At 31.2% G+C, this 16039-nt stretch overlaps 1 protein-coding gene across 2 annotated transcripts; it reads left to right on the top strand.

Moving 5' to 3' along the window:
• The first annotated feature begins 611 nt into the window (after positions 1 to 611).
• LOC149490592 (sodium/hydrogen exchanger 9B1-like) lies at positions 612 to 14703 on the top strand. Of its 2 annotated transcripts, XM_089706462.1 has the most exons (11): positions 612 to 778; positions 3830 to 3893; positions 4153 to 4280; positions 4812 to 5040; positions 5389 to 5558; positions 8330 to 8544; positions 9956 to 10127; positions 11327 to 11481; positions 12233 to 12391; positions 13991 to 14183; positions 14562 to 14703. In XM_089706462.1, the coding sequence occupies exons 1-11, from the start codon at positions 769 to 771 to the stop codon at positions 14612 to 14614; spliced, it is 1548 nt and encodes a 515-aa protein (XP_089562588.1). In that variant the 5' UTR covers positions 612 to 768; the 3' UTR covers positions 14615 to 14703. The 2 variants fall into 2 exon arrangements, with proteins under 2 accessions (XP_089562588.1, XP_089562597.1); XM_089706471.1 differs by lacking the exons at positions 612 to 778; positions 3830 to 3893 and adding an exon at positions 3975 to 4074.
• The last annotated feature ends 1336 nt before the right edge of the window (positions 14704 to 16039 follow it).

The raw sequence follows: 16039 nt of genomic DNA, 5'->3' as shown, positions 1-16039 counted from the left end.
CAAATATTGATGAATAGCAATAAAACAATCATATATTATTTATATTAATAGCAAATCTATTTATAGCTATGACGTTGACAAATAATCATATTTGATTTTAAAGAGATTATTCCGTTTATCTAAATTAAAACAGAAAATTGGTGTATATCTGTTTGTTCAAACGAAAATATATTTATAGGAATAATGATCTATATTTTAAATTTGTTCTAATATTTGTTTGAGTAATATACCAAACAGCAAGATTGATTGAGCTGGATTGCTTGAAAGCATGTAGAGTTGCATGTTTTTATTTTATTACATTGTGTTGAATTTACATTTAGTATCTGCTTACAGTTAAAGAAATTGACAATACATTCCTTCTTTTGTTCTTATACTTTAACAAGAAATTTTTCCTAAAGACAAAATAATAAAAATGGTTGAGCCAATAAACCAAAGTAACTCATAAAAGTATTTCAATACAGTAACTGGGTCAGAACGTATTTGATCTATAGCTGCCTCCGAGAGGCTTGGATTTCGGGTACAAAAACTGGCTTAGTCAAGCGTCAACTGCTTAATCTTTCTTGAAGGCAGTTAATAACCTTAGCGGCGAAATGAAAATTACTTATTTATTGATTCGGCCTGTGACGTCGCCGTCGACACCATATACGCCGGCCGATGTAAACGTACTTGCGCGGGCGCAGGCTTTGGTCAGTCTGTGAATATATTGTCAAAAAGTGATAGTGTCTATGCAAATAAAAATTTAGTTACTAAAACAATTTTAACGTGGGAATGAAGGAAAGTAAGTAAAATGGTTAATTCCATTTTTTAATACGATAGTATGTTAATTTAAAAATTCTATAATAATTATTGTGAATGAGAAATTCATTTTTCCAAGATTCCAGAACTTTTTCCAAGCACATCCAAGCAATGTCTTTTTCCAAGCATTCCAATATTGCATTTACTGAATTTTTCATTTATGTTCAACTAACTGTTATATATATGACTCTGCCCTGGTAGAGATTTTTACAAATTTTTGTTAGTCCGCTATGGATTGATATTATATTATTATATTATACTTTATTATATTAATAGGTCATATATTCAATTTAAAATAGAATAAATATTGCAATACGTGAGAACATAGTATATTAGATTAATAATAGGTTTATTAATATTAGGTTAAGAATTTTAGGACCTTAAATGAATGCTAGAATTTTAATCTATTTATATTCCTATTCTATTAATATCATTTCAAAATACGGCAAAAACTTGAATGTGTTAATTTATGTGAAGTATAATGCAACCAACAGCATTTGCTCGATTGCCAGTGCAGACACCGGAGTTGAGGCCTAGTTACCTTTAACCGGTTCTTAAGGTAATATGTAAACACGTATAAATTGATAAGTGTATTTTGGTGTAATTACATTCTTCTCGTAAATTCCCTCTAGGTCATTGTTAGTTGATTATCTTTGTATTTTTATTTTTTTAAGACAAGAGTTCTGTTAAAATTACATTTGTCTGTTGCCAACCGCGTAATATAAGTTCAATGTTAATTTTGAAAAGGAAGAGATAATGGTGAAGATCATGTTATATAATTATCAGAAAACATAGTTCTTTAGTCTATATTGTATATATTATGTATTGTATGTAATATTTAACATACAAAGCGATAAAATTGTGTCTGACTCATTTTAAAAAATTGAGATAGGATTGATAGCAAGATTATTTATTATTTATTCATGTCACAAATGAATTAAATATTGTTCTTGTCGTAAATAAGGCTTATTCTTAAATCACAAGAGAATTTTTATTTCACATGATCGCATTTTATCTTCAAATATTTTTGTTTATTTTATATTAAAATTTGTATTCCACGTAATAAGTCAGCTGACGAATAATGCGGATATAATGACAATGTTTTAAGAATGGTTTTAGAGGTAATATTGAATAATTTATTACTAAGGTTCACTTGACCTATTTAACTTCACCTTGTTTTGCCAAATCTTTTTGTAAATAATGTTTGAGATTGAGAAGTAATTTTAAATTAAAAAAACGTTGAAAAAAACGTTGAAAAAAACGTTGTATTTGGAATTCTGAACTGCGACAGATTTTAATTAAACATTGTTTTTATACGAATACTATTAAAAAGGCGAAAGTTTGTATGGATGTTTGTTACTCTTTCACGTAAAAACTACTCAACCGATTACAATGATATTTAGCACACATATAGAGGGTAACTTGGATTAACACATAGGATAGGTTTGGCGAAGCCGCGTGCGGAAATCTAGTTTTTATATGAAGCTGATAATATTATATAAAAAATATGATATATAAAAAGCCTTCAATAATCTTATTTAAATATTTAAAAATACCAATGTTTTCATAAATCATGAAAAAAAAACAACTTTCCCAAGTTAACCACATTTTTGATAAAGATAAGGTACCTCTACAATTTATATTGTATAATACAGTTGATAATAATAACTTTCACTTATTTTCGATTAATATGAAACTCATATTAATCGAAAATAAGTGAAAGCTTCGCATGCATTTGTTGTTCATGAATGCAGTGTCCAATCTTTAGAAAATTGTTTTTATTAGCTTCAATATTATTTGTCTATTATTATATTATTTATCATCAATTCTATAAACATTAGTAAAGCAGAAACTATGGAACTATAAATAGTAGAGGTAGGTATGAGGTAGGTACCTATGATTTGCATTTAAAAATACACATGTAGAGCACATATTATTATGCATCGAAATGCTTCGAAAATTAGAATTACGAAATGAAATCCGCGTGCTGAAGCTAGTAAAAGATAAAAGAATCAAATGATCATCATCCTCTCAAATGATCAGTATAATATTACACTTACTAGTAAAGAATGCGAATTGAATTGCAAATGCTCCTGTAACTATTATTATTATATATAACTATATTCTGATTTCCGCTAAATAATTAGGTAGAGTTTTGGTAGAGTTTATAAATTAATAGTCCTGTTTTAATCCTATATCATGTGACGTGTCATTATTAATTTGATTGTACATATATGTATTAGATATAAAAGATACTTAATTTCTTAACCAAGATTTTTCTTAAATATGCTCCATTTTACATATAAATAATTTTGTATTAAAACCAATTTATATTTAACCCAAAACTGGCAAAAATATACTAGTATTTTATATTCGCCGTAACAAATAAAATGGTATACCTACGGTAAAAACTGTGCAATATGAATCTTGTCAGATATATGGTTTTTGACTTATAAGGATAATAAGTACATAAACTTATAAACATATGCAATATGTGCCTCGACATGCAATGAAATTTCAAAATTACGAAGTAGTAATTCAACTTCGTTGGTTCGTGACCATCCTGGATAGTCAAGGTCTCGATCCTATAAGGCAATAGTCGTTCTTGTTCCACTTTACGATTTTTTATGTATTATATTAGGTATATATCCCAAACATTCAAGTTTAAATTTTTATGAAACAAATATTTCAAAAATTTCTTCCTCCTTCTTTGCAATAGGTTACAGAAATTGCGTACCGCCGCAATATTTTCGATCTTATCGAAAATTGCTGATGCCCAGTTTTATTGCCATAATTTAATTATAATTATTAAAACATTCTTCAAATAAGTTCAATCTGCGTGCACGCAAGAGCACTTAACATTTAAACATTATTTTTAAATGAACAGATTGATTGTGCATGCGCTACGATCATGCAATATCTGTTCTCTTATCTACACATCAATAAACCGTTCTTTGTAACTAAATAGAATACATATTATTTGTGCATAAAATATCGCCTTGATAAATTAAGCAGTGAGGCTTACCTATTACAGATAGGCAGATGTTTACAGTCATCGACAGTGATGTATACTTTATAAGAGAGGAGGAAGTGAAAACGTGAGTAAGTACATCACTGTTTACCAACTAAATTTAGAATGATTCTACTCATATCTTTATAAGACCGTTAATTGTTGAAGTTTGTCTTATAATAATAAATCAAACTCATGAACGAACACGACAATCTATTAGCCAGAAACGCTAGTAGCGTTCAGGACGATAATATGATACGTGACACTCCGTGAGATATTAGTTTTCCTGCTGAATATAATAAATAATTGTAACGAAATAGTGCTCTAACATTATAATAATATTGCAGGCCTTCGAACGTGATTCCTACGATCAATATCGACAATATTGATAAAGAGGAAGAACGTGTCAAGAAAAAAACATGGTTAAAAAGCGCGACGCCGGCTATTGTACATTATATTACTTTGTTCATAATAGGTAAGCTAAAAAGGTTTCACAATACGTTTCCAATTCAAAACCTGACTCTCACTTATTATCTGATTTAATTGTACTATTTAAAAACATGTACCATTCAAATAACATTTTTTAAGTTCATGAAACTTATTAAAGCATTTTTTGCAAAAAATTCCAACAATGTTAATGTCATATTATAGTTTATATTGGACCCTGATAATATTTTATATCTACCTAGCTACGAGGTAGCATAACATTCAGAAATTAAATTGTGGCAATTCACTTAAATTAATGTAAAAATTGTCCCTAAAAACAAATCAAAAGTCCCCACTGCAATTCATGTAAAGCGCATCAAATTTTGAAGCTTCATGACTGCCAAGGCCTTATTTTTCCTATAGATATGTAGTTTGTATTATCTCAAACATTTTTGCAAAGTAAATTGAAGATGCGATGCCAAATTAATTATTAATTAACCACAACAAGATATCGAAGACGTAATGCTGTCACCTACGAATAGTTTGTCACTCATGTTATAATGAATTTGATTGTTGTTAGGATTGTGTGTCTGGGGTACATTATGGAGCGTTTGGGGCGATGGTTGGGGTGTGAACGGCAACTGGTTTCGGATTGCTGTCGTTGGCGTCGTGGCATGGGCTAGTGGTCAAGTGTTTCAAGAGATCACAACCTTACCTCCACTGCTCGCTGCTCTCTTTACGGGTATTATCGCGAGGCATATTGGTTTCCTGGACATGCGACACCATGCAGATATCGATGTTTTTCTGAGGTAATCAAAACCCTTGGGCTTTGTGAAGAACTTAATTTTTTACTAATAACTTGTATGTTGTTATTGTATGAACATGTTTAGCTTAATTATATAAAAACATTTATTATTATTGGAAATATTGAAAAGATTATGTATAGGTATTAAAGTACATAATATATATTTTAGAAGATTTGCTTTATATTAAGTAAAGTACATATGAGTCAATTATTAATATGAATGTTTTTTACGTAAGGTTATTTGTTGCAAATTTTGAAAATGAGGAGGGGTAGTACACTCTTCCCCATTACTAGGATGATAATATGTTAAATTATCCTACATAATATATGTTTTATCTCTTCTCTATACCAGGAAAATCTATCCGGTTATTATATTAGGCAAAGGATCTCTAGCTTGGAACGTCAATTATATGAAAAGAAATTGGCGTCAAATCATACTTTTGGGGACTGTTCCTTGGACTACGGAGGTGGTGGTTCTTACTGTATGTGTACATTACTTTCTTGGCTTCCCTTGGTTGTGGGGTTCGTATTATGTTGTACTATATAAAATTCTTTCTCTCAAACAATGCATGCATGCAATTTTCCAAAATGTTCCATTAGTATGTAAATGTTGTATGAAAATAACGCTTATCAGAGAACTGAATAATAATTTCATATTCGAAATGAACTTTTCATTCAAAGACGGAACACAAAGCTTTATCACAGACTGATACGGATGCATATAATGACAATATACAATCGGCATTGTGCAGCTACGAGTATGTAACTAATATTTAGTAGTTGTACAATTGCAAACAAACAAACAACTCATTTGAAGCACAATCTATCGCAATGTTTTATTCGCTTTATTGCGTGCACTCAAAGATAAATGTAGTGTGCTAACATTTTACAGATTTTCAATTATTTAACGCACGTTAAGGACCATTGCAGTCCATAATGGAATGTTCAAAATAAATAAAAATTTTAAAACGGTTTGAGCTACGGCCACTGGCTATATTATTTTGTTTAAATTTTGACAATCGGCGGTGCATAGCACCAAATCGGTTTTAACCTCGCTTCATCACTAAGTTTATTGTTGACATCTACTGGTAGTTGTTTAACAATGATTGTACACTGTACCTAACTACTATATTTTAGGTTTTAAGGTCAAGTCTTTGATAAATCATTTACAAAAACATCGTGCCTTTACTTTGAATTAAAGCCTAATAATAAAATAAATATGCCCATTGCACATTTCACCGATAAAAAATCGTAAGTTATTCGTAAACTGCTTCGCTGAGTATTTTAAAATTCTCTCAGCACCCGTTATAAGATCAAACGTTTTTATATTAAAGTTATCATCATCATCATCATCATCATCAGCCCATATACGTTCCCACTGCTGGGACACGGGCCTCCTATGAGGGTACAGGCCATAATCCACCACGCTGGCCAAGTGCGGGTTGGCGGATGACACATGTCGTCGAACTTTTGATTCTTCGACATGTCGGTTTCCTCACGATGTTTTCCTTCACCGTTCGAGCAGTGGTGATGTTACAACATGCGCAGATAAATTGAAAAATCAATTTATTTCCTGCGCGCTCGCCTGGTCTCGAACCCCGAACTTATCGATTCGAAGTCCGAGGTCTCACCACTGAGCCACCACTGCTCTATTATTATTATTATCTATTAAAGTTATACGATATAAAAACAAAATTCAAAAGCAAGCAAATTCGCGCCGAGCTCGTAACTATGAATCGTAAATCCAAGAGTTTTCAAAATCACTTTATTCACACGTCGATATTGCGGGAAACGAATAATAAAAATTCTCACGCCTCTCTACAATAGAGTGTGATATACCTATGGTATGGGCCAATTCAATAAGCTCCGCTGTAGAATTTGTATTGCAAGCTCGTTGAATGCATTTTTATCGCATGAGGTAGTTTTACTAAAGCACGACGAAGTAGCGCGACGCGGACTCTTTCGTATTCACCTGAAATTCGCGGCTTGATGCATCCACGCTAAAGACCGCCTGCAAGCTGGCTCACCTTAGAAGAAGAATTCCAATAATCACATGCCGTGTATAAATTCAGCATACATTTCACGTAAATGTGATACAAACCCGTTATGATACTTATGGTGCTTATTAGTATAAATTACGTATAATAAGATCACAAAATATATATTATTTTTGTATCAAATTTGTAAAATGGGATAAATAAAAATACAAAAGGAATTTAAAATCCACACAAATTAGTGCAAAAGAATTTTAAAAGGTTTTGGTATCTACGTTAAAATATTCACAAATTACTTTTTGAAGAGGAGAGTTAATACGGTTTAGTTTTATATTCACAGTCAATTTAAAAAACCGGCCAAGTGCGAGTCGGGCTCGCGCACAAAGGGTTCCGTAGCAGCAAATATAATAAATTACAGTTAAATCAACCTATCTCAAAAACTATAAGAGATACTTTGATCAAACCAAAAATCGTTGAAAGAGTTAATTAGCATGCATCACCTCTATTTTTTTTAGAATTTTATACCCCGTAGTTATAAAAATAGAGGGGGGGGGACATACTTTTTACGACTTTGAGAGCTGATATCTCAAAAACCGTTCACTTTAAGAAAAATGTTTTTTAGAAAACTTTATATCATTTTAAAAGACCTTTCCATTGATACCCCACACGGGTATGTACATCGAAAAAAAAAATTTCATCCCTCAGTTACATGTATGGGGGGCCCCACCCCCAATTCTTTTTTTTACTATTTAGTGTCATATTTTTGTAGCGGTTCATACAACACATATTCCCATCAAATTTCATTACTGTAGTACTTATAGTTTCCGAGTAAATCGGCTGTGACAGACGGACAGACGGACAGACGGACAGACGGACATGACGAAACTATAAGGGTTCCGTTTTTGCCATTTTGGCTACGGAACCCTAAAAAACGGAATTTTATATTAAATCTCTCGCCATAACTTCGGAAAGGTTGTTGAACTAAAATAATAATTATTAAGAGAAACAATTTAATTTCAAAGAGATTCCTGAATACTTCATGATTAATTCATATTTAGTACCGAAGCAGTCTATTTAATAAGTTCGATTAATTTCTAATGAGATGTCATACTTTTGAGAAGGTCATGAAAAACATTGATTGATCTTTAAAAATTAGAGTTTTTTTGTATTTAAACATTTAAAAGGTACAATTTGTATTTATTCCGTATTATAATATCACGCACAAGTAGGATAATTCGCATTGTTGCACAAACTAGTGTACTGATTTGTTCTTATAAACATGTAGCTTACTATTTTCAGGTATACTTCTAGGGTCAATGTATGCTTCTGTGTCGTGTCCAGTGACAATGCCGTCTGTAATCAAACACGGGAAGCTCGCAAAAGGTGCTGTGGAATGGCCACAACTCATTTGTACCGCCGGAGGTCTCGATACCGCCCTCAGTGTTGGAGTGTACGGTATCACATATACGTATATGTTCACTCATGAGGATAGTGACGCGTATAGATTAGTTAAGGTGGGTATTTTCAGCACTTTTCTTGCAATTTTTAGTTTGCTTGATTAATTATAAGTTATAACAATATATAGGTTACGTAGAGATACGACATGATTTTCTAGATAGATACTATTTAGTATTTAGATTAGTTTATTATTTAAAGTATGTCCTTACAGTATCTATCTTGAGTGCCATTAATTTGACTCCGCAAATTTTTCATCTAAAATTTTTCGTTCATTCGATGGAGACTAACTAATAAAAAAGAAAAACATGTCGACTGTGCGGTCCCAATATTTTTTTGACTGCACTGCTGTGCCTATTTATTAAATAAAAACCTTTTATTTTACGACACCATTTTTTTTGTCAATCAGATTTGTTAGTGGATTTTTGTTTTCTCCGAAATAAACTTAATTTTTTTGTGCGATTATAAAGAAGGAGCACTAGAATGTTGTCTTTGTAAGACATCCGCTTTACTTTGAAAGCTTGTTTAAATCCTAAAAGGTTCTGACAATCCAACTTCGATTCATTTTACTTCAAGAAGAAGCTAAGAATATGTCAAGATGTTCTCCTAGAAAGTGCAACCTGCAAAGTTTGAATTTGTATTTTAAGCACTATAGATAAAAGCAATATATACCTAATGATAATAATTAGGAGTGAGGCATTTGAGGCTGCTAATAATAGTATCATTACATTTGAAATAATTGCAATGATATAAGATTTACCTCTATGAATAAATAATTAACAAGACCGAGAATGTTAATAATAGTTACATTTTAAATAATTGCAATAATATAAGATATATCTATAGGAATAAAATATTAACACGCTGGCCGAGAATTTCATGTTCTGTAATACTAATGAGTGTGTTGCGGAGTGATGAATTGGTGTAATGTATATGCATTCCCGATACTCAGGCCGACCTATAAAAATAATTGAGAATCAAATAAATTGCGTGCAATTATTTAGAGAGAGTAAGTTAATTCTCTCAATAAGTAGAGATCCGATCTAAATACCATAAACCCTCCTATTTACGTTCAGAATGCTATAGTTTAACAATTATAAGTTTCGGGATCTGATTTACATTGTAAACGAGCGATACATGTAAATCGGTGACCTCAATAACTTTAAATTCAGTGAATCAATTAGTTTACTTACTAATTATATACGCCGTTATCCACGTTTAACGAGGGAAAACATTTTTTAAAAGTTATGCCTCTAAATTGTAACTATATCCATAACGTAAAGAACTCAGTCCGAGTAATTAGGTTAGGTCGTGCTTTGCTCAATTTCATTTTATTAATAACAAAGTTTAACCCTTTTAGTAAATTCATTGCAGATGAAGTTCCTTGTTCGACGGGATTTAATTTCAATTTCACATTCGGAGGTGAAATTAAGAAAGTTTGTGAAGTAACGGCATGTTTTGTTCTTGCAGGCGGGTCTGACTTTGTTCGTCGGGGCAGCGCTGGGCATCGTGTGGGGCACGCTCGCCAAATTGGTGCCCGATTCCCGGGATTATTATGTTACCGAACTACGTGTACTGTTCGTACTAATCGGGGGCTTTTTCGGGAACTATTTCACAGGGGCCATAGGATGGGGCGGCACTGGTAAATCCCTAATTAATAAACATGTTTTGTTCTATACTATACAGAAATTGGACATACATTGAGGCTTATAATAATAATTTATTGATGGCTTAATTGAATCGAGGCTCTGTAACAACGTAAACTAATTAACCAGTGTATGTTTGGAAATCCATTCTTTGATGAGTTATGGTCGTTGGTTATAGTAATTGGCACCTGTCGCTGACCATTTAGTATATTGTATCAATATACCTTATTACATTTAAAATACAGTTTTCCGGATTTAAAATAATGTTTTTCGTGAAACAACTTAAAATTAAATTAAGTTCACAGCTCATAAAAAGAACATTTTAATTTTTATTCCCACGTGCAATGTGAACAGTTAAATCTACTCTTTCAAATTAAATATAAAAAATATAAAAGAATTGTCAACGTTAGTATGGTAACTTACATTTTATTTATTTCAACTTTTTTTTTCAACTCAAAATTCAACTTATACCTAGTAAAATCATAAAGGACTTTATTATTTACCTCTTTTAATAACGCATAGAACATTTTTTATGTACTTATCAATTTTACAAACCAGTCCTTTACAAACTTTAAACCATGATTTTTGTATGTACCTGTGAAATTTAACTTAATAGTTATATTATAACAAACAGTGCATTTATAACTAATAATTTTAATATATACCTATCATTATCCACCGTTATTTGCGTTCAATAAACGCAAATAATATGGCAATGCAGTCTCGAATTAATGACAACGATAATAGAGTTAAATAAACATTGAGACACCTAAACCGAATAAATTTTGATATTTTATTGCCTAGTTACTAATATTTCAGATAATTTGAGATAAAACTTTATTGATTCTAAAGTGATATATTTATCATTTGTACATAAAATTCTATAGCAGTAAAATTATACTGAAGATTTTTTTGGTTCTTAGAAGTCCCATAATTTACTATTTTAGATATTTGTTTCTTTTGAGTTTAAAGATATTTCAAATGTTAGTATAAATCACAACTTGCTTATAGATAGCACACAACTTTAATATTCAATAAGGTAATATCTTTATAATGCAAGGAACATAACAATATCCTAAATACAAATAGCAGCCCAATTTCCGACTGTCAAAAAAGTGTCCTAAGAAAAATGTATATTATAAAATGTTTTATTTACCATTTCTCATATATATCGTTATTTTCCTTTCTTAATAAGGTGGGGTAGCAGTGTTGGCGTGTAATGCTACGGCAGCTTCGCATTGGGTTAAAAAAGGATGGAAACTTAATCAAAACCCAGCTGCGACCGTCTATAGAATTTTGTGGTCAGGTTTGGAGCCTCTCGTCTTTGCGTATACAGGGACATTTTTCGTGGTAAGCAAAATTATTTACAATAACACTATAAATAGAATATCCTTAGAAGTCGATACAATCCATATTACGGGCAACAATGTAGAATATAGATTTCCAAATGTGTATCGAACCCTACACAGTAAAGGGTTCGCTAGTTTGGATTAATTCTAACCATTCAAAATTATGACCACCCAGGTCATAATGATTTTAACCTTAAAGGACACATTCATATAACATGTACCTAACCGAGAAGCTTTTTATACTTCGAAATATCATCATTTTGATGTGTGAAGATCGAATAAAGCTGAATTTAATATCTATGTTCTATATTCTTTAATATTCCCTATTTTTGAAAAACGTAGTATCGCATAGATGTTCATTGATCAGACGTTTAGCTGCAGAAGCCTCAAACGAAACCACCATTAACAATGATATAGCATGGAACAGAATGAAAAATTGCTGGTTACAATCTCAGATAGAGCCTAGCCTTAAATTCTATTGTAGAAATGTAATCCACTCTCTGAAAAATAGTATCGACGTCTTAGAAAAGTTATTTTTATAATATAACTAGCGGTCCGCCCCGGCTTCGCCCGTGGTACATATGAAAAATAGATGTTGGCCGATTCTCAGACTTACCCGATATGCACAGAAAATTTCATGAGAATCGGTCCACCCGTTTCGGAGGAGTATGCAGACTAACATTGTGACACGAGAATTTTATATATAAGATATTGCTCTTGAGTTATATAAATATGTATATTTTTACTTTCAGATTCATCATAGTATTTCAGAAACGATGCTAGTGGGATTAGGAATCTTATTCTTATGTCTGACGATAAGACTGCTAATTGCTTACCTTATGTGTTGGAATTTAAAGTTGAAAGAAAAATTGTATGTTTGTTGTGCCTGGATACCCAAATCTGTTGTCGAGGTAATTGTTTATTCTAATTTTTCGAATTTATATCGATAGATTAGCTATACAGGGTGTCCCACTGTTGGTATACTAAGCTCAAAGGAGGTTATAGTTTTGCATACGCTGAGTACGTAAAAAATAATTAAAAAATTTCAGACGCATTTTTTTTTCAAATAGATGAATTCTTAAAACTCTATGTGTACACCCATAACAAGCGAGCCGCCCAACTTTGCCACCAGCACGTGAGCTATCGTTTAAGATTATGATTTCATAGATAAAATGCTCATATTAGAGAAGCGGTATATGCCGGCTGCGCGAAGCTAGAGAAGAAAACATGGATTTTCAGGAAAAATTTAACAAAAAATTTTGGACGTAATTTTTTTTTAAAGTATTTTTTACGTGATCAGTGTATGCAAAACTACAAGTTCCTTCGCGCTTAGTATACCAAGAGCGGGACACCCTGTATATGATTAATGTAAGTTAACATTTTATATTATCTATGAGCCGTACATTATAACTTTGCAATGTATTTATATAACAGTAGGAAAAAACTGAAGTATTATTAAAAAAAATACCGAAAATTTTATTCTCTATTTATATAAAAAATTGAATTATAGCAACAATTCGTATAACTAATAAGTCTGAAATTGGGGATATTGTAGTCACACATTTTCGTCAGGTAATTCCCTGCTTATAAATATTCAAACGTTTTCCGTGATCGCTTACCTTTAGACACATTGAACGACAGAGACACAGAAACTCGTTATAATTATTAATGTAGGTTTACTTTTTAATTTGAATCTCTGAATTCTGTATCTAATTAGAAAAACAATGAACATAAAAACAATTCTTTATAAGTTTAATTAATAAATCTCGCTATAAAAATGCCATATAAAGTTAGTTACAATTAGAAGCACCTCGCCTTAGCGATACCATAATGAACACCAACTACTTCCAGCCCTTAATAAGCCTTGAAACACTTATTAGATTTCTCTTTCATACATGCAAGATATATATTGTAAGATATAATAAAAATATTTTCAGAACAGCCAGCAAATTAATTTGAAACCTTTTTTCTATATGCAACAATATTAATATACTTATGTCGTAGATATGTACTTAAACTGAATCCTAATCTCTTACCAAAGATTGTATATAAACGAATAGAGGATTATCTATCAATGTCACTGGCAGTAGCTACTGAGAAAATACTTATGCATCGCTTCTTTTTTAATACTCTCCATTTCTCGCAATTCGCCTATGTCATATTTTACGGTAGCTGAGCAAGAGTTACAAAAGTTTATACAGATGTTATTATTGCTGGAAGAGTTGGCACAGAAATTAAAAATTTAAAACGTTCTTAAACTTGAGTAGGATTACACTGTACGTAAATATTTCTATGTAATCATTTACTTGATTGGTATTGTAAGGTATACCTTACTCTATAGATTAGTATCATAATATTAACGTTATTTGGATTCGCATATTTTTGCGATTGTTCAAATAATTCTAGGGAAACAGTCACAATTGGGCATAAATGGATGTGTAAGAAAGCATGTTTTAGTGATATATTACGTTGTAGTCCTTGTTCCTTTATAAATGTATTCTTATTTACAGGCTGTACTTTGCCCTCTGACGATAAGCACAATCAAGATGTCTCAAGGATCTCATACTGGTGAGCTGGTGTATGCTGAAGATCTCATGCGGCTTGTGGTACAGGCTATTATCATAACAACTCCAATTGGTTTTCTGTTGACTGATAAATTAGGACCCTTATTATTGAGAGAGAGTCCAAAAAATGTTGAGCATGGCAAGTAATTGTAATTTCCTATCGGTTCATACATTCTTTCTTTGTATTTTAAAAATTTGTCATATCCATCTTGTGATTAAAAATACAATGCCTAATTAGGCAGGAGGCATTATAAAATATTATACCCATCAATTAGAATTATCATTTATTCTTTTTGAGCAATTCTTATGCTAATTTTTATCCCACCTGTTTCTCAAGAGTTATTTCAGTCGCTAATAGAATATTTATTTAAAATAGTGTTTCATTATTAGATATTTTCTAATTGTTTCTAATCAAAAAATAAACTTGTATTGTCTTTAATCGTTAAAATAAAAATAAGTCGTTAAATGTTCTTCATATAAATTATACAGCTGACATTTCTTTTTTCTTCTCTTTCAGATCCAAAGCACTACAGAAGAAAATCGAACCCGGAACCTGTAAAAGAAATATAGCTCGTTTGTTACATAATTTGTGATCATGTAATATAGCTTTAATAGTAATAAAATATTATAAATTACCTTATAATAAAATTAATATAAAACTTGAACCGCGTTTCATTGGAATTTTCACAATTCCTTGAACTGAATTATGAATAAAGTAGGTATCTACCATTACTCTTTCACAGGAATTCATTCAAAATATTTTTGCTTTAACGAAATGAAAATTTTAAACCAAACAATATATGAAAAATTTGTCAGTTTTTATTATTGGTAATCTGTAAAATAGATATCTCAAATAATACTTATTTTATGTGCTGCTATTCCCCTTACCTATCAAAATAGTCATTTAAAGTGTTACTGATTGTACAATGTACGTATATCCATACTAATATTATAAATGCAAAAGTAACTCTGTCTGTCTGTCTGTTACTCAATCACGCCTAAACTACTGAACCAATTTGCATGAAATTTGGTATGGAGATATTTTGATACCCGAGAAAGGACATAGGCTACCTTTTATTGCGAAATATGTACCACGGGCGAAGCCGGGGCGGACCTCTATTATTATATAAATCGAAGTACAAAAATTATAATGTTCTGTTTATCTGAAATATATAAGGACTTTTATATCAATAATCTCTGACACAAATGTAGGCATGTGTAAAATGTTCTCCTCTTCAGATAAGAGCTGACCAGGAGCCAAATTATCATCACAACCTTTCATATCATTATGGTAACGATGGTGCTTTCACTTCTTCAACATATGCAAAAAATAACTCAAATTAAGGTTTTTTTTTTACCAAAGAATAGCTGGTTTACAAATCTATCGCTTATCGAGTATTATAAATACTATAATAAAAAAATAATGTAAAATAGTGTAATCTTAATAAATTGGATACTATATAGTCTATTATTATAATAATAAAATTACTATTCATTCATAAATAGCTTATAAATAGCCGAATGCTGACCAATTGAGAAAGAATCACATAATTACAAGTATCTTCAATGTGTATGTGCAGAATATTGATCCAAATAGGTACATTTGATTGGTTTTATTAACAATGGTAATGCGGGCAATATCTATATGTACTTATGTGTGGGTTACTTTTAACACAGTTCAAATTTATAAAAATGAAAACGTTGTGTGAAGTATCTGGATGAACATTCTCGAACAAGATCAAAAATTTGCTTGGCTCTACGTGGACTCTACGTCACCTGACTTATTTAATTTTTATATTTATTAATTACTAGCGATCCACCCCGGCCCATGGTACATTTTTACGTTTTTTCTCCATAAGAAATATTATAAAATACTCGTAGGTACTTCAAATAATGTTATAAAAAAAGAAAGAATTATCGAAATCTATAAATTTGAAAATCTGGAATACATGATGTGGAATTCTTAGAGCCCAGCTACACTATAAGCTATAACAT

This window comes from Colias philodice, chromosome 2, assembly GCF_061535455.1.
Source record: "Colias philodice isolate Cphi_HAF_F1 chromosome 2, ilColPhil1 Martin Lab GWU primary, whole genome shotgun sequence".
Taxonomy (NCBI): domain Eukaryota; kingdom Metazoa; phylum Arthropoda; class Insecta; order Lepidoptera; family Pieridae; genus Colias; species Colias philodice.
This window is presented reverse-complemented; position numbering and strand designations above follow the sequence as displayed.